General features: G+C 39.4%; 1 protein-coding gene across 4 annotated transcripts; it reads right to left on the bottom strand.

Annotated features, from left to right (window-relative positions):
- Nucleotides 1-552: 552 nt before the first annotated feature.
- TBP (TATA-box binding protein) lies at nt 553-24289 on the bottom strand. Of its 4 annotated transcripts, none has more exons than XM_034669513.1 (8): nt 24001-24289; nt 18909-19113; nt 15169-15566; nt 10723-10810; nt 4922-5013; nt 3273-3440; nt 2213-2307; nt 553-1290 (listed from the first exon to the last, which is right to left on the bottom strand). In XM_034669513.1, exons 2-8 carry the CDS (start codon nt 18960-18962, stop codon nt 1211-1213), a joined length of 975 nt encoding a protein of 324 aa, XP_034525404.1. In that variant the 5' UTR covers nt 18963-19113; nt 24001-24289; the 3' UTR covers nt 553-1210. The 4 variants fall into 4 exon arrangements, with proteins under 4 accessions (XP_034525404.1, XP_034525403.1, XP_011230620.1 ...); XM_034669512.1 differs by having other exon boundaries at nt 18909-19110; XM_011232318.3 differs by lacking the exon at nt 24001-24289 and adding an exon at nt 21774-21930 and having other exon boundaries at nt 18909-19110.
- Between the last annotated feature and the right edge of the window lie 23 nt (nt 24290-24312).

Here is a 24312-nt window from a genome sequence, read left to right as displayed (position 1 = left end):
AAACAAATGCTTTAGTATTTTCTAAATATGGGATCAAAAACAGCCCAAAAGGAAAGAATCTGCACAGAAGGGGGCTTGGGAGATACCTGGGGAAGTAAGCAGAAGGGAGAGAAGGAAAAAACTCTTCCTTTCTGATTATGTGCCTCTGAACTGCGTGAAAATATACTCCCAAACAATGACCCAAGAACTTACACATTTCCAGGTAATATTCATGAGAAAAACAAACACCTCACCAGGCTGTACACATACCCCAGCTTTAATACTGAAGGACTCTGGCCGACAGCGGGCTTTTGCATTCCCTAGCTATGTACCCTGGGCCAAATAGCACAGCTGAGGCTGGAGTTTGCTCACCTGAGAAAGAGGAACAAAACCGAATTACAGGTTTTGTGAGAATTATAGGCAATGTATCTAGGAAACAGGAGGTGCTCAATATATGGAACATAATAAATCCATGTTTCATGAGCAACCTTAAATTTTCAGGTAGTTCACCCATTATCACTGTGACATTAAATGAAATGCTGATTGAAACAAACAAGCAAGCACACACTGAAATGGTTTCAGGCAATTATATCTAAAATACAACTTTAACAGTGTGATCACGCAGATCTTACAAGGTATCATTTATAACATCAATCTAACACTTTCACAAACAGCATTTATTGTACAGAGTCCTCTGAAGGAAGAAGAATACGTGCAGCCATTCGTTTTCATTAATACGGCCACTCTGTCCTGCAACACTGAAAAGGCGGAATGTGTCTGGCACAAAAATAACCCCTAGGAGTCAGGAATTAGAAAAAACAACACTTTTAAAAAAGATTTTTACTTTTCTGGTAGAAATATAAAAACTGTGGTTTATGGGGAAAAAATTAAACAAAAGAAAAAGTCCAATTGTCGAGGTGGCTTTAACACTTGAACCAACTTGCTGACAGCAGTATGTTTAAAATCTAAATATAAATAACGGGCAGCGCTGCCCAAACAGCAGCACAGTATGAGCAACTCACATGACGCTGCAGTGTTCTCTGTGCAGAAGAAAGACCACGCCCGGCATCCCTACGGGGAACGCACGCTGGAGAGCTTCACTGGGTGCTACACCACAGAACATCCATCTTCTCACCAAATCGGGGCCATCCACAACACCACCATTTAAATGTACCAAAACTGATTTGTTTTAAAAACAAGTGGGTGCAGAGGCAGGAGTACATAACAGCCATTATGTCGTCTTCCTGAAACCCTTTAGAATAGGGTAGATATTTTCAAATGCTTCATAAATTTCTGCTCGGACTTTAGCACCTACGAAGACAAGTCAGAGAAGAGTCTGAAATAGCTTTTCTTTACATCTTAAAGAGGTAAAATTACTTTAAAATAAAAAGACAAGTATAATTCTCTCCATTACCAGTTAGACACAGGCATTAAAACATGAATGAGGGAAACCCTTGTCACAAACCTGTTGTTTTTAAAGCAGTATTTTCTTAAAATGGCTTTTTTTTTTTTTTTTAAGATCTTATTTATGTATTTGACAGAGAGGCAGCGAGAGAGGGAACACAAGCAGAGGGAGTGGGAGAGGGAGAAGCAGGCTTCCCGCTGAGCAGGGAGCCCGACATGGGGCTCGATCCCAGAATACTGGGATCATGACCTGAGCCAAAGGCAGACACTTAATGACTGAGCCACCCCAGGCGCCCCTTAAAATGGCTTTTTTAACCATAAAAACAGTGCCCTGGGTGACGCCAGCTTCCCTCTGCAGTTCACCACATGTGACCAGTGTCAGCCCCTGCAACAGCTCGTGATCTGAGCAGCTTATGACCCAAGCAGTGCAGAAAGAATGACCAAATCTTATTCTCCCACTTGCTGCCTTCAAGCAAGCTCTTCTGAACCTTCCTGTGTTGTCTCCAAATGGCATTGCTGATGCATCTCAAAGCTTTACTGGAAGCTTTCCAACTTAAAGTGCCATCTCTTAATCAATGTAATGGCCACCTTTCCTGCTTCTCCCCACTACAGGTCTTGTTGTGGTCTGATTTCCCTGCTTTCACTCCCCCTGGTGAGTATGTTTCTCATCAGAGTGTTAGGGTGGAGGAAAAGAAAGAGGCAAAGGCGTCTGTCTACACCACTGGCTAGCCATCTGTCCCCAGTCTATGAAATTACTTCTCAGCACTAAGAAAATGTTGTTCTTGAAACTCTTTCAAACCTTCAGACACTACTTCCTGTTGCAACTTACCTGTTAATACAACTTTTCCAGAAACAAAAATAAGAAGAACAATTCTGGGCTTGATCATTCTGTAGATTAAACCAGGAAACAACTCTGGCTCGTAACTAGGAGGAAAATGGCAAAAAGAGTTTAGAAATTAAAAGCTGCCCATGCTGTAGGTAAAATGAGGACCTGCACAGGGAACATACTGACTAAACCACAAACTCACTGGGAGGTCAACCCAGAGGAGAGAGAACTTAAGGCCAGTGAGGGCGATCTGTCACTAGCACTTGAAGACAAACTCTATCTGTAATGAGTCTGGATTTTCTGATGTAAAAACGAGACCTTTAGATTTATGCTCTGCAGTGTGTGACCCTTATCAAGGGTCATGAGTGGCAGGTCTGATTCAAACCCCAGCAGCAGCCTCATTTTCCCAGTTCAGACAGACTGAAACCAGTTATGATATTTGTGATTAACCTAGTGGGAAAGGCAAGACAGGCTTCTCTGAGGAAGGGACACTTGGGTGGACATCTGAAATGTGAGTGGAAGTTTCCTAGGTGAAAAGTGGAACAAGAGGGTGCCAGATGTAAAACTGGGATACACAAAAGCCTTGGTCCAAGAGGGGCAGGGCAAGTCTGAAGGATGTAGGGAGTAGAGAGGCTGGAAAGGTGGGCAGTGGCCTTGTAAGTGGCAGAGAAACTAAGAGGAAAGAATACTCACTTCACTCAAGTTTATACTTTGCTGGTAGAGCTCATATAATATTCACTAGAAGAAATAATTCAAAAAAACTAGGGATAAAAATTGATAAAAGAGGTTGTGGATTTAATTCATGCATTTAAAATGCATTTATTGAGCAATAAAATAACAGGGAATCAATTTCATCCCAGTCAAGGGGAGTTATAGATGTCAATAAGTGAAATGGTAAGTAGGAGAATAGTGAGAACACTACATTTTCCAAGACATAAAGAAGAAACTTAACACTACATCATTTGCGCTCACATACTGACTGTTTTGCATATGTTTTATCATGAATAGTGTTTACACAGATTATAAATGAACTGTTGCCACAGGCAACACACTTCAGACTCACCTGCTAAACTGCTGGTGGGTCAGCACAAGGCCTTCTAACCTTATAGGGAACTTCACATCACAGCTCCCCACCATGTTCTGAATCTTGAAGTCCAAGAACTTTGCTGGAAAACCTAACTTCTGTACAACCCTGGCATATTTCCTTGCTGCTAGTCTGGACTGTTCTTCGCTAGGGAAAAGAAAAAGTGAGATAGTCATAGTCAAAGCCACCTAAAGTAATTATTTAGATGAGTAACTTATAAAAACTCCAAACTAGAAAAGTTATTTTTTAAAAAAGTGCAAAATGTCGCCCCCCCCTTCCAGTAAGAGAAAAGAACAAAAGACATTAACTATTTTATTATAAAGTTACTCCTATGTCCTTGACAGTAAACTGCAGGCCTGCACCAAATTACTGATATGCCCAGGTTTTACAAAAGTGGAGTATCTCATCATCACCGTATCATTACTATTACTGTATTTTAGCCCACAAATTCCTGAGATGAAAATTAATAACTTCATTTTTGATAGGAAAATACTCATGAGATTTATACTTGAATAACGCATACAACTAATTCTAACCTCTTTTACGTCAAATCACTCATTATCCATTCCTATAACTCATCAGTTGGATAAAACTATGGCTTAGTAATATAGAGCTTATGTATGAAAAGCAAAATAAAAGCAATACCATCATGAGCAAAAGACTCTCAAGTTCAGGGTCAGGAATGACAAAAATTAAGCACACATACATGCAATGCTTTTTTTTTCTTGAGGAAAATAAATTTATTTGCACTTTCCTATTTTGATAAAATAATCATGCAACTAGATACACACTATTCAGTATGTAGCAAACAGATAGAAAGGGCTAAACAGTGCACATGAAAAGCATGTCTGGAAAAAACAGCTAGCATTTACTATAAACCAGAAGTTTTCGATGCTCCATCCGGGGGAAACACAAGCAAGTCTCCTAAATGAAGGTTTATGTGAAAGCCAGGGATAGACCCACATCTTGCATTCTGAAAAAACTCAAAGAGACCAGGAACCACAACGTCCACAACAACAGCCTGCCCTTCATCAAAAACGCAAAAGCATCAACAGCCCCCTCTGTGTGTGGACAACTCCAAGTCATATGAATTATCTTTTATTTTAAACGCTGAATTTACTTCATTTGCTCAAGCTATATGAAGCTGATGTATCTAATCTTTCCCCAACCTTTGCCTTCTACCAATTACATGGAGTCTCTTAGGCAAGATTTACAGTCAAGGCCCCAAAGCGTTAACCTCCGTAGACAGGATCACTCCAAACAGACAGAGTATAGGCAACAGCATTTTAGGATAAGGGTACGCTCCTTAAGACCTGCATAACCCGGATCCTCATGAGGTGGACTATTGACACCAAGGAGCAGCAGGCATCTGTGACCAACACACGTGGTGCTGTCCCACTGCCAGGACCAAGCAGATCTGTACACTCTCACACCATCAGCTCTGAAATTTTGTGATTCCTGACCAATTTTTTTTTTCACTTGGGGATGAATTTATGCTATATATAAAATTTTTTACATAAAGGGATCCTTAGTAATAGCTTGGATGTTCTATTTTATCAAATATACATAAAATGCAACCGAATAATCATGGTAACGTATGACCAGGAGAATAAATTCCTTAAACTTACCTCTTGGCTCCTGTGCACACCATTTTCCCAGAACTGAATATCAGTGCAGTGGTTCGGGGCTCTCTTATTCTCATGATTACAGCAGCAAATCGCTAAAATGGTTAGAGACAATAGTTAATGAGGTCACGCCAGACTGATTTCCTTTGGGAGAACAAGAAAACCACAAAGAACATCACAACTGATAAGAAGGACCGGCTACAGAGAGTTCTCATAGTGTCTGACGTATGTTCCTACACAGGATACCCTTACATCACCATGCAGCACGCATGCTTTTTGCACAGGAATACAATCAACAGTGACTACTATGTAAGTTGAGCCAAGATCTGTGTATTCTTTCACAGACATTGCAACAAGAAATATTTGCAGGTGCCTGGGTGACTCAGTAAAGCAACCGACTCTCGGTTTCAGCTCGGGTAACCATCTTGGGGGTTGTGGGATAGAGCCCCGCGTTAGGCTTCGCTCTCTCCCTCTGCCCCTCCTCCCCATTAAAAAAATAATGTTTGCAAAATTTTTTACTTTAACTATTTCATCCTTAATAAATACCAGTGTCTCTTTCTACCTCATATTTGCTAGCTTGTAGAACTGTTTTCTGTTTTATTAATTTTTTTGGCAAATAGATAAACCTTCTCTACCTCTAGAGGGAGTCAATCAGATTACAAACATACCGATATGTAGTGAAATGACCTGTTTCCAACTGGATTTTAGAAATAGTATTAAAGTATTAACACTTAAAAAATTGCAAATTAAGAAAAAAATCAAAGTTTTTATCTTTAATTTCTACTTTTTACATTTTAACAATGTTTTTATTGCTAACATTGTAACTCAAGGGGAATATATTTCAGCCATGGGTTGGATTAATGGCCTCCATTACTAGTTTACATGATAAAAAGCAAAAAATTGCTTTCAAATAACTCTAAAAATTTTAGTTTCTGGTAATTACATAAGAAAAAATTCATATATTTCTAATCAAGATGACTCTTTAACAAATTAGACTGCTTTAGCAATTTTAGTTTAAAACTGCATCTTCCCTGGGGCGCCTGGGTGGCGCAGCGGTTAGGCGTCTGCCTTCGGCTCAGGGCATGATCCCGGCATTATGGGATCGAGCCCCACATCAGGCTCCTCCGCTATGAGCCTGCTTCTTCCTCTCCCACTCCCCCTGATTGTGTTCCCTCTCTCGCTGGCTGTCTCTATCTCTGTCGAATAAATAAATAAAATCTTTTAAAAAAAAATAAATAAAAAAATAAAACTGCATCTTCCCTCAGATTTTACTATCATGCAAAAATGCTAGCACTATATTCTAGTTTATACTAGTCCGAGGAAAAGCCTAATCATTTAGCACTTCCTAAATTCCCTCTAGTGATTTTATTGATCAAATAGTATCATTTCATTGGAGACTATAAAATTGTAAAATTACATATTCAAAGTAAATAAAATGATAGATAAAAGATTAGTTATTCTAATGCTACACATTATACAGGCTTGCCACGATGGATAAACAGTTACCTCCAGACCTTAGTTACCTTGGGATCTTAGACAAAGACTTAAAAAAATTTTAGTATTTAGATAATTTCTTAAGAGAAAGATAAAAGTACTGGTCAATAAACAGTTTTTATTTGGCATTTACTTTCTTTTTAATATGCTATATAATAACCATTCAATTTCTTGGTGGAAGGACAATGTTGATATACATGTTTATTTTACCATTTTAAGCAATTATAGAAGGGATATATATAGTGCACTGATGGAGAGACAGCAAGACATTTCTTGGTTTTCTACCTTCTAGTTATCCTTATGTCTGTAAGCAACAACACCGGACTGGCTTTGGCTAAAGGTAATAACTAATATAAATGGTTAAGACTATACCAGGCACAACAGGTAATAAATATATATTGTATCTTATTAAGGAAATTGTTACAGTTTATTAATATCACAACATTATATATGTATCATTTTACTTAATATGCCGATACTACATTTCAAAGTCAAAGGTAAAATGCTTTAAATGATGAAAAAACTTAAACAGTTCTGACTTTTCCTTTTTCTCCTTCTTAAATTCTTATTGTAAATTAAAAAAAAAAAAAAAAGAACTGTTTTTACATCGAAGTATGGTTTCCTAAATGGCCAACTGGATAACCATAAAGATTTATTCTCATACCATAAAAAGAAGGGGTTCTAAAATATTAGCCGTATTTGATGTTCTCCATATTTTAATTAGCTCAACCAAGCTGACCAAAAAGTCTCAATAGCTAAATGAGCCATTTTCGTTCTTAGCCAGTTATTACAGCAATTTTTATTTTGGACATTTCTACCTAGGCTACATCTTTCTCACTTGTATATAAAAGACAAGGCTATGTTTTAGAGATTTAGAAACTCGCTCCAAGACCATTACTTAACATTTTTCTCAACCTACAGCTAACATTTATCTATCCAACTTAGCTATCTGTTATAGCTGACAAACATACCCCTACACCTCTATAATATTACTTTGTCCGCTTCCTATATAACTGTTAAATAATGCTCCAATCTAAACCCAGGTACTTTATTTCCCTTCCCTTAAAAAAAAAAAAAACAACAACTATTTTAATAAACTATCAAAATAAATCTAAACCTGCCTCATTCTGACTGTTTTGCTCTGATGATACATCCTAAAATGAGTCATTCAATAATGATTCGTACATTTAACATAATCAAGGTATACTTTATTACTGATATAGTATAACTTCTAAATATTGTTATAAAATACTCTGTTACAACAGCTCATTCTACTAAAATAGTTACCGTACTAGAGGTTCATGCGTAAATATTAACAGTCAATAAGATTTGGGTTTATGTCATGAGGAAAATAAGAGTTTTCTATCTTCTTTGGATATCTCCAATTAAAACATTAAACATAAATTAGAAAAATCAGACTTCTGAAGGAAATATCAATTGTAAAATTACACCCTACTCGAGGTAAAGTGGCTCCACCAACTTATGCAAACAGCAGCTCTTTACTAGGTTTACCCCCACTGACAACACAATAATATATAGTTTTCAAGTTGAGGAGGGAGGCAGAAACTTAGTCATTGTACTTCTCTTTGTTTTACTTAAATATCTCAAAATGGCTCAGTTCCAGTCAAAATCATCTTCAAATTTTAATACTTAGGCATGTGCACACACATATGTGCATACAAACAAAAAGCCACCAGCAAAAAAAAAAAAAAAGACAAGAGACAAATACGTACATTGATGCAATTTACAAAAATATCGGTGGGGATATATAACTTGAAAAGTTCAAAAGGCTACTTCACAAGCCAAGAAAAACTGTAACAGAGGGCAAGACTCTGAACTCTCACTTAGATGTGATTCAGTAGCCAAACCAAAAACTTTAGATATGCTTAATAATAATGTGTATATAGTTCTCCTATTGATTGAAGCTTTCCTTTGTTAAAAGGCCAATGCTAAAACAGTCCCAAGTTTCCAAAAAGAGTTTTATTTTCCCTGGTCTAAAGTCTTAGCCCTTATGACAAGGTGAGTTACACCTCAAAATCCCCACAGATTCTCACCCCATGATACTGTTTCTGAAAGACCTAGGAAAATCGGCCTGGCTACCATTAATGGTCCACTAATTTGCTATATTCCACTCTTGTCAAGCACAGGTCTCTCCTGCTACTGGAAAGTGGAGTATTCCTGTGAAAACTTCTGTAAGTTGAAATGGAGTAAAGCGAGGAAACAATTACCATTTTGTAAAAGCAAAAATTTTCCTCAGATGTCTTTCTGTTAGCAAAAACAGGTACCAAGTAGATCTTTCATAAAAACAAAGTGACTTAATGCAAACTTCTGGATAGCATGGGAAACCTGTACTGGCCAAAACAATGTCGTATGCACAGTCATGTACCCACTTACGGGTCAGCTACATTTCCAGAGGAAACATCACTGCACACATCTCTACGTGATACACAGGCAGCAGACAGAAACATGAAAGAGATATCAGTGGAAGTTAGCTTTAAACTGCCTAGAAGAAAGTGTTCCCGACTCTCCCCCAGAAATACTATTCTCAAGCATCAGGATTAGATGCATGGATACCTTCCCCAGTTTGCATGTACTCAGAATCCAAATGATTATGGGTTCTGCCTGAAGACTAACCCCAAATCTACAAAAAGGCCCCCAGAAAGTGATGACTCCTGAAAATACAGCTTCTTTCCAAGACCTCTCAGAATCAAAGACAGGACAACAGACTTTGTTTATTCACTGCCTTTTCTTTCTCACTTCTTCCCCTTGATTTTAATCATTTTGTGCTGTTCGCAAAATGTGGTACAAGAACATGATTTCACTTTGTGTATGAGATTTCTACCCTGACTGCGGAGTTCCTGAAGTTCCTGGATTGTGGCTCAAAAAGCAAATGAAACCACTCCCCCAACAATCATAAATTTACTGGCTAAAACAGAGCCAGATAATAAAATTGTCCTCTATTATTTATTGGCCAGCCAAGTAGTATTGATACAATTGCTAGTAAGTGGATAAATACTGGGGGCAGGGAGGGGGGACGCAGAATAGAACAATCAATCACTTGATAAAAAAGACTTCATTCCTAAAATTGACCAACGGATTCTTGGGAGTTAATTCTTCTGGTTAGGCATAAGAAAACNGGGAAAAAAAAAAAAAAAAAAAAAAAAAAAAAAAAAAAAAAAAACCAAAACCGAATATATGAAGTGAATTTCACTTATTTCTTATGATACTTAAGATGCTTCTTATTCTTTGCTACTCTTCCACTGTCAAACATCCAGGTGCTAAAATGCTGCTACTTGGCCACTCTTTCAAGATGACATTCAAATAACACCACATAAGAAAAGGAGTAAAACCTTCATGGGCAACCTAGACTGGGCATTTAACCAAAGGGGGGACATGGGAGACATCAGTAAAGGATATGGTGCTAACCTGGCAAAAATGAGAGACACTAATCAGACACTGACACACATAATTCAGTTAAATTCTCGAGTTTTTCTTTCTTCCTGCTTTTCCTTTTTTTATATAAAATCTTATTCTTTGTTTGTTTAATATCCGCTCCCCATGTATGGAAGTAAACGGCATGCTCATAATAGGTGTTCTCACTTGAGGGCAACCGTCTTGTGCAGGGCCCTGTCCTGGAGGTCTTCAGTCTGACCATCTTCTACACTCAAACACCGGGTCTGTCTGGTCTGGTGTTCAAAGAACGTCCACTCATTTGTGAATGCAAATATTTACTTTTTTTTTTTAATAGCTTACTACTAATGCAGAGTCTTACCATGTACTCAGGCTGCTATCGTAACATCAAAAATCTTGTAGGTATTTTTACCCCATAATCTTTTTATTATAAAAAGTTTAAAAGTTATACAAATATAGAAAAATATTATAAACTCCCTTGTACTTACTACCCAATGCTGAAAATTATTAACTTCTGGCCAATCCTGTTTTCACCCAAGTGCCTTTCCCCAACTCTCCAACTGGATTATTTAGAAGTAAATTCCAGAGAGCATATCATTCCATTCTATATAAATTTCAAAACATAAATGGAATCATACCACATATTTTGTTCTTTAAGGTCACAGGATCCCCATCACAACGGGTAAATAAATTTCAGTAGTTTAACTTGTAGACTGCCATGACTCTAGGGTCTCTCACACATCGTAGCTATTCAGTAAGAAAAGATACACATTTTGCTTTAATTCCTCATTTTGTGGGTGTCAACAAACTTAAGCATGACACAAACATCCTGGTCTAGGGACCTTTAACAGTAAATTCCTGCATTATTATAGTTTGAAATACATTAAAATTGCTCTGACCTTGGGATTATATTCCGCATTTCGGGCACGAAGTGCAATGGTCTTTAGGTCAAGCTTACAGCCAAGATTCACTGTGGATACAATATTTCTGCAAGAAATTTGAAAAGAAAGCATGATCATTTATTTAACTTTTATAGGTTGTGATGTTAGATAATTATCTAGAAATCTGATTCTTTTACTAAAACAAACTTAATTAGATTAGTTTAATTTAAACTAATTTAAATTTTAAATTACTTAAAATTGTTGACATTTATTAAGTGTTTACCACACACCATGGTGAGCATCTTACATAGGTTATCTCACTTAAAGCACTATAAAGTTGTAACTATAAAGGCACTATAAAGTTGTAACGATGAATATTCCCATTTTCAGACGAAGAAGCTGAGGCTTAAATGGGGCAGTTAACTTGCTCTAGATAATCATGGTTCCTAAGTGGTAAAGTCAGGACGTGTACCCATCCATCCCTAGAGCCATGCTAGCCTTTTGAATGAAGCCTTTATTTGCCCTTTGAATGAAACTAATTGCCCATAAACCATCATGCATGGGCATGGAACATCACTGTCCTGTGAATACTGACTCCAGATTGCAAATACATCTCTAATTATTTCCAGCTCGTTGCTGCTTTTGATTTCTTTTCCTGTCCTGTCAAAATGCAATACTCTGAAAACTTGATGGCTCGCAATTTGGTTGGATAAGAAGATAGTTGTGTACCTTAAAACACAATTTTAAGACCAATTATAATGATCAACCCAAAGAATGTTTTCATTTCTACATCATCTGTTTCTTCCAATCAACTTTATATACACCTACCTTTACATTTCTTCCCTTACAAGCTGCATCAAGTAAGTTGTGGTGCATCGACCACAAATGTAGTCATATAATAGCTACACGTATTCTTTTTTTTCTCTCTTTTTAACCAATGGTGCATAAGAGTTCAAATTTCTCCATATTCCCAACACTTGCTATATTCTGTTTTCGACAGTAGCCATCCTAACGGGTATAAGGTGGTATCTCACTACAGTTTTGATTTGCATTTACATAATGTTCAGTGATGTTGAGCTTCCTTTCATGTGCTTATTGGCCATTTATGTATTTTCCTTGAAAAAATGTCTATTCAAGTCCTTTGCCCATTTTGGAATCAGGCTTTGTTTTCTTCTTGTTGGGTTTTTAGTAGTTCTCTAAATATTTAGATAATAATCCTTTCTCAGATACATGATTTGCAAGCATTTTCTCCCACCTTGTGGGTTGCATTTTTACTCTGTGAAGTGTCTTTTGATACACAAGTTTTTAAAATTTTCATTTATTTCAATTTATGTATTTTTTTCTATTGTTACCTATGCCTTTGGTGTCACATCCAAGAAAACACTGCCAAGTCCTACGTCGTGAAGCTTTTGTTCTGTTTTCTTCACTGAGTTTTATTGTTTTGGATCTCACACTCAAGTCTTTTATCTATTTTGAGTTAGTTTTTGTTTTGTTTTTTTAATGCCCAAAATCTACTTATTGGGATAGTTTCCCACTCATCTTGATTCATGGTGCTTTTAGTGCTCTTCCTGCTTAAAGGAAGCCTTGCTTTTCCTCCTGTGGGCTGACGGGACAGTGGAGCAGCCGACCCGCAGAACTACCATTTGTGCGTGGCTGAACACAGGGGTGATTTTGTAGCATCCCAGGTACTTCACGTCATGAAGGAGTTGAGGCTCTGCACCAGGTGCTGCTTCTTGTGCTTCCTCTTGTCCTCTTCCAGGGACGGGTAAAGGAGGTCCTTCACAAGAGGCATGTTCTCGTGGGGAGGTCGTCACCGCCAGAAGGGCTCTTTTGTTTTTATATGTGGTATTAGTTAAGAACCCAACTTCATTCTTTTGTATGTGGATATCCAGTTGTCCCAGCACCATTTGTTGAAAAGACTATCTTTTCTCCATTGAACAGTCTTGGCAACCTTGACAAAAATCATTTGACCATAAATGCAAGGGTTATTTCTCAGTTCTCTGTTCTACCGCATTGGTCTATGTCTGTGTCTATGCCAATAGCATGCTGTTTGGATTACTGTAACTTTGTAGTAAGTTCTGAAAACAGGAAGTGTCAGTCCTCTCATTTATTCTTCTTTTTCAGGATTGTTTTGACTATCCAGGGTCCCTTGGGATTCCCTATGAATTTCAGCATGAGTTTTTCGATGTCTACCAAAAATATCATTGGGATTTTGATACGGATAGCACTTGAATACATAGATCATTTTGGGTAATATTAAGATTTTAATAATATTAAATCTTCCAATCTATGAACATGAGATGTGTTTCCACTTATTCAGATCTTCTTTAATTTTTTCAGCAATGTTTTATAGTTCCCATAAGTCTTTCACATCCTTAGTTAATCTAATCCCTAAGAATTTAATTCTTTTTGATCATGTTGTTAATGGAGTTGCTTCCATAATATCCTTTTTATATTGTTCACTGTGTACAGAAATGCACCTGATTTTTGAGTGTTACCTTTGTATCCTGCCACTTTGCTAAATAAATTCACTTATTATATCTATTTTTTGTGTGTGGAGTCTTTATGATTTTCTATGTATAAGATCATAACATCTACAAACAGATAATTTTACTTCTTCCTTTCTACTCTGGATGCTTTTTCCTAGTACTGCTCTGACTAGAACTTCCAATACTATGTTGAATATAAGAGGAGTAAGAAGCCATCCCTGCCTTGTTCTTCATCCTGCAGGAAAGCACTGAGTCTTTCAACGTTGAACATTAGGCTTGCTATGATTTTTCACATATGGCTTTTACATGTTAAGGTAGTCCCCATCGTTTCCTATTTTGTTGAGTGTTCTTATCATGGAAGGGTGTTGCATTCTGTCCACTCTCTGTCTGCATCGAGATGATCACTGTTCTTCCTCATGTCATTGTTATGGTGAAACCCCACTCGGTCGTGGGGTGTAACCCCCGATTCACGACGTGTCCTAGTATTTCGCTGAGGATTTCTGCATCACTCATCATGGAGACGCTGGTCTGCAGAGTTTTTCCACAGTGTCTTTGGCTTTGGTGTTAGCATAGTGCTGGACTCACTGAATGAGTTAGGTAGCGTTCCCTCCTCAATGTTTTTGGAAAAGCTTGAGAAGGACTGGTGTTAGTTGTTCTTTAAATGTCTGGAAGAATTCACCAAAGCCATCTGGTCCAGGGTTTTCTCCTGCTCTGCCATCTCCCCAGAATCCTTTTCTTTCTTTTCTTTTCTAAGTTTATTTATTTAAGTAATCTCTACACCCAACAGGGGCTCGAACTCACAACCCTGAGATCAAGAGTCACATGTTTTCCCAACTCAGCCAGCCAGGTGCCCCTTAAAAACATATTCTTATATACTCATTAATTATTTACCCCAATTCTTCATAAGCCTGCAAGATTTAGAGGCCCCTGAATTCCCACCCAGAAGGGCTCTTAGTAGATATGGAAACTCGGTAATGTGGCTGACTAGATACTTTGTAGGATACCAGAAAGTCTGAGGTGCCAGCAAGAAACAAACACCCCGTCACAACTGGTTATACTTTATGATTTTAACAAGAGGTCCAAACTCAAATGCCCATAAGACCCAGATAAGCGTGCAAGGCAACAGGGAGTGGTGTTGACAAAGGTGAATTAACAAGTGATTATCTCTCTAAATCAGTAAAATGAAAAGTGTTTGATTTTTAAAACTGTGTCATCTCAAACACCCGAGGCAAGATTTGGATAACAGGATCCACGATTAAATATTACTTAGTTCTAAAAACGACTAGAGATGGCTTACAAGAAAACTGGATGATGCAGTTATTGCAAATGACCCTTCAATTTGGCCATTCATTTCCTAAAAGCAAAAGCTACGTACTTCTCACTGACAGATACATGAGAATATCTGTATGTTTTTCAGAATTTTTTCCCTACCCCCACTGACCCCGCACCTAATTCTGTTACATATAGGACCCAAATCATTTATGTATTAGGACAAGAACAGACATCCTCAGCTTGTGGAAAGGACACAACTCTCCAAAGAGTTATATGCAGCCCTCATAATAAAAAATGAAGAAAAACAAGGACCACTATGAACTAACAAAGACTAAGTAACTAATCTTCCCTTCCCAAAAACTGAAAACTTCACAAGGCAAGGAGACTACATAAGCCTTGATTCAGCATGTCAGCTGCAGGAAAATGTCTATAATAACAATTTGGTAGCTTGTGTTTATATATCTGGCCCAAAATTATAAACACAAGCTACCAAATGTCTGAAGATGATATGCGGGCCTTTTACTGAGGGGACTGACTCACTAAGGCAGCTTAGCATCCCACTCTCATGTGAGAGAGAGAGAGCAAATGTTGATTACCACTAGTACTACACCCTTAAATCAATCCACTTGAAAACAAAGAACAGCAGCACCTAGTCAAGGGACTCTTCCAGGGTGAGGGAAAAGACACAACACGAAGTACTCACTGCAGCTGTGGCACGATCCCCGAGCTCTCAGAAGCTGGTGTGGCAGGGGTAATGGGGGTCATGGGAGTCATGGGGGAGGGATACAGGGGAGTGGTGCCTGGCAAGGGAGCAGTGGTAAGAGTCTGTGAGTGGAAGAGCTGTGGTGTCTGGCCTGAGGCCCCCTGTGTTGCCTGTTGGGATGTTGACTGTTGAACAGCTGCCACTGCCTGCTGCTGGGCCTGCTGCTGCTGCTGCTGCTGGGCCTGTTGCTGCTGCTGCTGAGCTTGTTGCTGCTGCTGTTGCCTTTGCTGCTCCTCCAAGAGGGAAAGGCTGTTGGTGTTCTGGATAGGCTGTGGAGTCAGTCCTGTGCCATAAGGCATCATTGGACTGAAGATAGGGATTCCAGGAGTCATGGCACCCTGTGGAAAGTCAGGAGAACAGTATAGTTAGGCCAGCTGGTATTGGGTGTTTCCAGCACTTGTGTGGTACGGGAGGAGGTGAGACACATGAGGACAGATGCCTTCCGAATATAAATGGGGTTATGATGCCTTAATAGAAAGGCATTTGCTGTTCTTATACATACCACTTTCCTCTTCACCATAACACAGTAGGTAAAAGCTTAGTATTTGGGATTATACCTAGGTGTGAAATCCAACCCTGCAACTTAGTACATGTGAAAACTTGAGGAAGTTGCTTAGCCCTTCAGGCATATCAACAGGGTAATAATGTTCTAATACCGTTAGAATAAAGGAAATAACTGGAGTGACTGCCCACCGTGTTTAAACTATTACCCTAGTATACTGCCTGGGTAGTTCCTTGTTCACTCTCAATGGATCTGTCCAAGTTTTGAAGATAAACTATATGCTTACCCTAGAGATGCCACTTAACTCATTCAACACAACAACAGGCACATAAAAAACACTGAAGTGCTAACAACAACAACAATTATTAGAATACTATTCAAAAAGGTGGATCATTTGCTCTCCAAAAAATTTAAATCAAGAAAATCCAATGCATCTATCAGAACAATATCAATTTATTTTTTCAAATGCTTCACTTTTCCAGACACTGTTACATTTATTAACTTATCAATCTCAAAATAGCCCTTTGGGAAAGGGAAAAATAGATGCTGTTCTTCCCACATTAAGGACAAGAAAACTGACATCAGGGAAAGAAGCTAAATGATTTTCCTAAGACCACAGATCTCACTAGTAGAGAAGCCATGATCACAGCTAAGTTTTCCCGAGACCCAGTCCAATGCTCTCACCCAACACCAAAATGCATGGAGCCCGTGGAGCTTGCAGAGCTTGCAGTGACTGTGGACTTCTTAAAATTGTACCCAATTCCTTCCTGCATGAAGGAATCTGTAGTTTTCATGAGATTGACAAATGCATGCAAAATCCAAAAGAGAGACATAATCCTTTCCCACTTCTACCACTTTATTTGGCAGAAAGCATAAACCAAAACGGTCTAAGATGTTTACATTGAAGTGGCAGGAAGAATGTAAGAGGAGGATCAAAAGTATATTGCAGCCCTAACAGTAGAGGCATTATTCTACTGCAAGTAACACTTAGGTCTATAAAATATTAGCTAGAAAACATTCAGGTTACATTACTTTGTAAAGACTGAAGTTTTTGAAAGGTATGCCCTTCTATGTCACATATAAAAATGAACTCAAAATGGATCACAGACATATATGTAAAAGCTAACACTATGAAGGAAAAAATCCCTAAGACTTTGGGTAAGCCAAGATTTCTTAGAACACAAAAAGCAGTAACGATGAAGTAAAACTGATAAATGGACTTCAGAAAAAAATAAGAGCTTCCACTCTCTGAAAGACATCATTAAGAAAATTAAAAAGTAAGCCACATCAGAGGCCGAGGGAAAACATCTACAATACCTGCACCTGAGAAAGAATCTGTATCCACAATACATAAAGAGCAATTACATTTCAATGAAAGATACAAATAATCCAATAATCAAATGGGCAAAAGATGGGAAGGACATTCTACAAATGAAAACATGTAATTGGCCAATAAGCACTTGACAAGATGCTCAAGATCGTCAGTCATCAGGAAAATGCAAATTCAAATCACGAAGAAATACCACTAAGCAACCACTAGAATGGCTAAAAGTTAAAGCCTTAAGTGTTAGTGAGGGTACAGAACAACCAGAACTCTCACCTGCTGCTGGTGGAACCGTGTTCTACGGTGCGACAGTTTCTTGTAAAGTGAAACATATGTTTACCATATGACCTAGTAATCCCACTCCTAAGTATTTACCCAAGAGAGACAGAAACAGTACACACATGCCTGTTCAAAAATGTTTACAGCAACTTTGTTCATAAAAGCCCCAACCTAGAAACTCCCCTACTTTCAGCAACTGGAGACTGGATACACAAAATGTGGTACATCCATACACTTGAGTACTACTTGGCAATACAAAGGAATCTGCAGACATACAAATGTTGTATTGGGCAAAGAAGACAGACATACAAAAGCACATACTGATATGATTTCATCTGTATAAATTCTAGGCTAGGTAACACTATCTTTAGCTATGGATCAGCAGATCAGTTGTATACAAACAGGTATACACAACTTTCAAAACACTTAAAATGGGTGTTTTCATTTTAGGAAAATTATATCTAAAGGTTAATTTTTGTATTTAAAAAATTTTTGTATTTAAATTCAATTAATTAACCTATAGTATATTTTTCATTTCAGAGGTAGAGTTTAGTGATTCATCAGTTGCATATAACACACGGTGCTCATTGACCAATCACACAAGGCCCAACACCCAATTACCCCATCCCCCCACGCACCTCCCCTCCAGCAACCCTCAGTGTGTTTTCTAGAGTTAAGAATCTCTTGGCTTATCTCCATCTCTGATTTCATCTATTTTATTTTTCCCTCCCTTCCCCTATGATCCTCTATTTTGTTTCTTAAATTCCACATGAGTGAAATCATATGATAATTGTCTTTCTCTGACTTATAGATTATATATATTTTTAGATTTATTTATTTATTAGAGAGGGACAGCACAACCGGGGGGGGGGCAGAGGGAGAGGGAGAGCAGATCCCAAGCAGACTTGACGTCAAGCATGGAGGGCAGACTCGACGCTCAATCCCATGACCCATAAGATCATGACCTGAGCCGAAACCAAGAGTCAAGACGCCCAACTGACTGAGCCACACAGGCACCCCACAAATAACTATCTACTTCAAAAAAATTTAACCTTTTGGGGTGCCTAGGTGTGAGCTCAGTTAGTTGAACAGCCAACTCTTGGTTTCAGCTCAGGTCATGATTTCAGGGTCATGGGATCGAGCCCCACATCGGGCTCTGAGCTCAGTGCAGAGTCTGCTGGAGATTCTCTTCCTTCCCTTAACCCCCCCCCCAAATAAATAAAATCTTAAAAAATAAAAATAAAAAAAGTAGATATGTTACTTGGAACCGTAAACATAAAAGAGAAAAGATAAATCCAGAAAATAATTTGGTGAGAGTTACTTTCAAAATCAAAGACCCAATAATCAACGTTTCATAAACATTTATGGAAAGATTAAGATTTATAGACAAATATATATTTTAACTTCCAAATAAGCTCCCAAAATTTAATACTATCATGCCTATTCAAAGCCTAATAGAACCTGTCAACAAATCCATTTTCAACAATAAATGGTTAAATTCCCTTCCTTGCTTTTTACACCATCTCTAACAATGCAGATTCTGTCCCATCTACACCCTCCCTCCAGTTGTATTACCTGAGGGGAGGCCAGGCCCTGAGCATAAGGTGGCAGGCTGTTGTTCTGATCCATGATGTTCACTTTCTTCTTGGTAAATCAAACACCTCTGGACTGGAACTCGCCTCGGCATTCAGTCTTTCCCTAGAGCATCCCCAGCACACGCTCCTTAGCAACTTCCTCAACTGCTCGCGTTGTCTTCATGTGCTCCAAGAGACAGTAACTGCTTTGAAAAAAGTTTGAAGTCTAAGAATACAGGCAAGCTGTACCGTCTTATAAACCAGTTTCATGATTACACAAAACTAGAAAAAAAAAAAAACCAATGAAGCTATTTTGGAATACATTTTTTTAACCTTATGATGCTGAAATGTTATTCTTTCCATGTTTCTTGTAATTGCATATAAAACTGTCAATAGAACAAAAATTGTTTTATTACATGTTTAAGTACTTAAAATGTTCAAAATTAAGGTGTCATAATCAACATTAAAAACTTTTGGGGAAAAACACCCAAACAAAGTCCTAAGCAAACTGTCATATCTGAGTAGAAATATTGATTGAGCACTGCATACACAGTGCTGTTATTTTATATCCTCCACCATATCTTGGACGTAAGTTCAATAAATATTGAATAGGATCCAATACACTTTGGTGTGATCGTTTGTTCACCTACTAATTTAATAGAACACTGTGACAGACCCAAAAATAAATAAAGCATGTTTTATATATGCAATAACGTGACCCCTTTAAAACCTGTAAATACAAACTGTGCTCTATCTAGTTTTCCTTAACTCATCGTCTCTTTACTGGCTACACATTCTTTATTTCTTTTAGACAATGAACCAAGAGACTACTGAAAGACGTTTTGTGAGTTTAGTTCAGATGGACCCTTAACTTGCTGAGGGCTGCTATGAGAACTGACCAAATCAAACAGGACTGGCTAACACATCACGAGCAGCATCTAGTTACCACATAATAAGCACAGGATAAATGTTAGCTATTATTATTAGATTTCAGTTTAAACATTATCATCTAATAAGAATACTGTCACATATAGAACTTGCTGGTCTCAAAGTTACAAGTTATATATCAAAGACTCACACAATATTCAAGCACTGAATTGGTACAAAGCAAGCACTCAGATATTTGTTGATTGAATGAGAGAAACAGACAATTACTCTGAGAGGACAAAGGACCCAAAGACTATATATCCAACATACTCATCACTGAAAAAGACCAAAAAAAAAGAGAGAGAGAGAGAGAGAGAAAAGGGAACATTCTGCTTCAGAAAATGTCAGATATAAAAATATTATATTTTTTAAATTCTTGTCCTATAAAAGAAGTGCTACAAATATGAAAATGATGAGGATATAGTCATGAGCATCAGAGTTCAATTTGAAGGGTATGCAAATAATTATTGCCAAACTGAAGTGCTATAATAACAGAGGTATACTATGCTAAGTTCCTGGAGTGCAGAATCCAGTAAATGTCTTTGCAATCTCTATTTGCATACAGCACATAATCAAGAATAAATGCATACATGCTATGGAAAGACAGAACAACTGCCAAGTGTTTCTGAGGGGGAATATTTTTACAAAGCGCAGACTGTCTAAGCAGGAGTTCACACATCATAATTTCAGGCAAAAGATCAATCACAAGATGACAAAGACTGAAAGAGCATGTGGTATGCAAGCAACAAGCTTAGGACAGGAGATACAGCAAGTATCAGTGTGGTCACACAGTTTTTGAGTTTTATTCATTATTGCATTGTAAAAAGAGCAGCGACAAGATTTTGAAGTGACTTCGGCAAGACTGTGGATGAATTCGAAGAGATAAAACTGGAGGCTGGAAGTTCAGTTTAAGGCAGTCAGAGCGATGGTTGAGGCAAGAAATGAGAGTGGGATTTAAAGCACTCATAAACATGACAAGAGATTTATCCAGAAACTGGTGGCTCCAGACCCCATTTGGTAAACTAAAAGTCTGCAGAAGAAATCTGCGGCACTAGGTGGGGGCCTGATGTTATGGTTGTTCCGAGCTCATCTCTGGCTCCCAGTGATGGCACGGACCATATTTCCTCACCATTAAAACCACAGTCACTATACTTAGTTATTACTTAGAACTTATCCTATAACAGTCACTTATCCTTTGAAAAGAGAGTTGTTTGCAGAGTGTGTTCCTATTTTGAAAACTAAAGCACCAAATTTGATATTTTTAAAAGACAATCGCTGATAAGGGGGAAAAAAAGCAATAAATTCTGCATCGCCTCCCAGTGTCTGCACACCTCAATCAAGCACATTCTTCCTCACACGGAAGCCCAACTAGACTTTTAAATTAGAAAACCACCCCGCCTAGGGCCTGGACAGCAAGGCCTGGTAAATAAAGAGCTGTGTATTTACATCTTACGGTCTATCGTGCCTGAAATCTCTGGCCTCTGACAAAACGTTAAAGCCTCAAGCACAACTTTGTAAATAAAACCACCCCTGCTGGTAGCGAAGCAGGGGGACACAGGCCAGGGTGAACCTGCCCTCCCACACCGACAAGGGGCAAGGCTGGCAGGACAGGAAGACTCCGGCTCGAAGATGTGCGGGACTGTTCTGTCCCGGGCCCTCCGGGAGCCCTGCGCCCCGCGCACCAAGGGTGGAAAGCCGCTTGCGAAGCACACCCGCTGACGGCACCGGCGGGACCGGAGGCCGGGCTGGGTGGGCGGCCGGTAGAGGCCCGAGCGACGGCAGCACGAGCGGGAGGAACGTTCCCCACCCCCCCACACACACACCCCCCGCGGCCTGCGCGCCCCCTCAGTGTCTCCCCCGCCATCGCCCCAGGGCCTCGCTGCAGTGCTCGCTTCTGGACGAATCCTCAGAGAAGAGGAAAAGCTAAAAGGGCTGTTACCTGGAGTCCCTGCAAAGACCACTGCTGGCCCGCGAAACGAAGGTAAGCCGCAGGCGGCCCAGGCCCCCGCCACGGCGACCCTCCCGACCCTACTAAACTTCTGGCGCGCGTTGATAATGTCACTTCCGCCAGTTCCAGCCTTGGCCTCAGCAAGTTACCCACACTAGAGCGTCGGCCATGTCAAGTGTGGGCGCCCGAGCACTTCCGCGGTTTCTTTGGTACTGGGCTTAAAGGAAAGAAGGGGCGGGGGGAGCTCCTTAGGAGTTCTGGGCGGAGGCCCTCTGACCAGGGCATTTTCTAATTGGTCCTTGCTGCAGGGAGGCAGGATAATGATTTTCAAATGTTGACTTTTTAAACCGTCTGGCGGTGTAACCTTTGGCAAGTTACCTGACCTCTCTGCCCCAGTTCGGAGAATGGAATACTAACAGCAGTTACCCTCTAAGGAAGTTGCGAGATGGGTTCAGGAAATGCTTGAGCAGTGCCTGGCACGTGGTAAGCTCTCGGTGGAGAATGAGAAGAGAAACACAGCCTGGCTTACAGATTCAATTATATTTTACTTCTGCCACTACTATCGTCTGCACGCTTTTCACACTTGCCACAAAGAGACTATTACCGAACCTCACGTTCAGCTGCCCCTGGCTTGAAAAACCAATACTCGAGAGATGAGCTCTGATTGGAAAGGAATATGAGCTTCATTCAGGAGGCCCGCCACCTGGGGAGAAGGCAGACTCCTGTCCAAAGGCCAACTCCAAGGTTTCTGCCTGGCCCAGGGATTTCTAAAGGAGTTAGGGCAGCTAATCAGTAAAGGGAGGGCAGCGGTCCATAATATTTCTTGATTATGTGCAGACTCGATGCTGCCGGCTACTGACGATATCGCAGCGCTCAGAAGTTGTACAAGGGGGTCTGGTTCCCTAGTGGCTGGGGTTGTGCAAGAGGGTCTGGTTTCTGTTTCCTGGCATGCAGAGGTGCTCTGTTCTTTCTGGGAAAAAATGCGTGGTGTATAGATACACAAAGAAAGGTTAATCATGCTGTAGAAGGGTGCTTGTGAAAGCTCAAAGAGTACTAGGTTGGCCAAAGGGGCCAAGGCGGCTTCAAGGTTATCAGTAATTTTTTCTCATTGTGTTCACTTCCTGACGCTTGGTGGACCTGAGCATCTTCATCTCTCCTGTAGTTCATTTAAGCATAATTATATATTGTTCTGTAGTTTGTTCCATTTGTAGTGTTCGCCCTTGAATGATGTAGGAGCTAGAAACGCCAACCTCCACAGAGATGAAAATCCACACATAACTTTTGACTCCATTCAGCCTATTGTTGACTTGCAAGCTTTGCTGATAACATGAACAGTCGATTAACCCATATTTTCTATGTTATATGTACTATATGCTGTATTCTTACAATTAAGTGGGATGGAGAAAAGAAAATGTTATTAAGAAAGTCACAAGAGAAAATACATTTACAATACTGTAATTATAAAAAAAATCTGCATATAAGTGGGCCTGTGCAGTTCAAACCTGTGTTATTTAAGGATCAACTCCATTTTATATAATCGGCAAAGTTGTGAACTCCTTAAGGATAAAAAAATGTTACATACGTGTTTTGTATTCAGGACAGAATCTGAATAAGTATAATAATTTTCTGTCCATAACCAACAAAGAAAATCCTATTTTATCCTTTGTTTACCTACCATAAAACATGGGGAAACTTTTAAACAAGTACTTTCAAAAATCTTTTCTGGTCCCAAAATTACACCCATGTATCAGGTTGTCCATTCTATATGAGCCAATTGCTTGTTTGCTTACTTTTTCAAATGATATTTTTTAGGGGCGCCTGGGTGGCTCAGTCGTTAAGCGTCTGCCTTCGGCTCAGGGCATGATCCCGGCATTCTGGGATCGAGCCCCGCACCAGGCTCCTCCGCTGGGAGCCTGCTTCTTCCTCTCCCACTCCCCCTTCTTGTGTTCCCTCTCTCACTGGCTGTCTCTCTCTCTGTCAAATGAATAAATAAAATCTTTTTAAAAAATCAAATATTTTTTAGATTGTAAAATATAATATTCATATAAGGAAGTTCATAAACACATGTGGAGATTAACAGATGGTCATACCTCAAGAAACCTAGTATTGCCAGCCCCAGAACCTCCCTCCCACTGCCCAGCCAGACAGGCTCTTCCTACTTACTGTTCACTCATAGTTATGGAACATGTATTCTTTTGCACAAACTTTTATGACTCACCCACGTTGCTGCATCTTCCCTCTAGGTGAAGTCAGTCAATTTTCTTGGCTGTGACATATCCCTCGATTGGTTTATGCCTTCTGCTGTTTATGGACATTTGGCTCATTTCCGACTTGGGGACTTGAAGAACAATGCTATAGGAACATTCTTGCACTTGTCTTCTGGCTAGGGTACAGACCTCGGCAGGGAATTGCTGGGTCCTCAACTATGCTAGGCAACTCCCTTTTCAGAATATGGCTGCACCCACTTACACTCCCATAGAGTATTCGAGTTTCCGTTACTCCACAGTTCCGCCAGTTTTTTTGTATGGTC

The sequence above is a fragment of the Ailuropoda melanoleuca genome, chromosome 10, assembly GCF_002007445.2.
Source record: "Ailuropoda melanoleuca isolate Jingjing chromosome 10, ASM200744v2, whole genome shotgun sequence".
NCBI classification, from domain to species: Eukaryota; Metazoa; Chordata; class Mammalia; order Carnivora; family Ursidae; genus Ailuropoda; species Ailuropoda melanoleuca.
The sequence above is the reverse complement of the archived record's forward strand: the minus strand, read 5'-3'. Positions and strand labels throughout refer to the sequence as shown.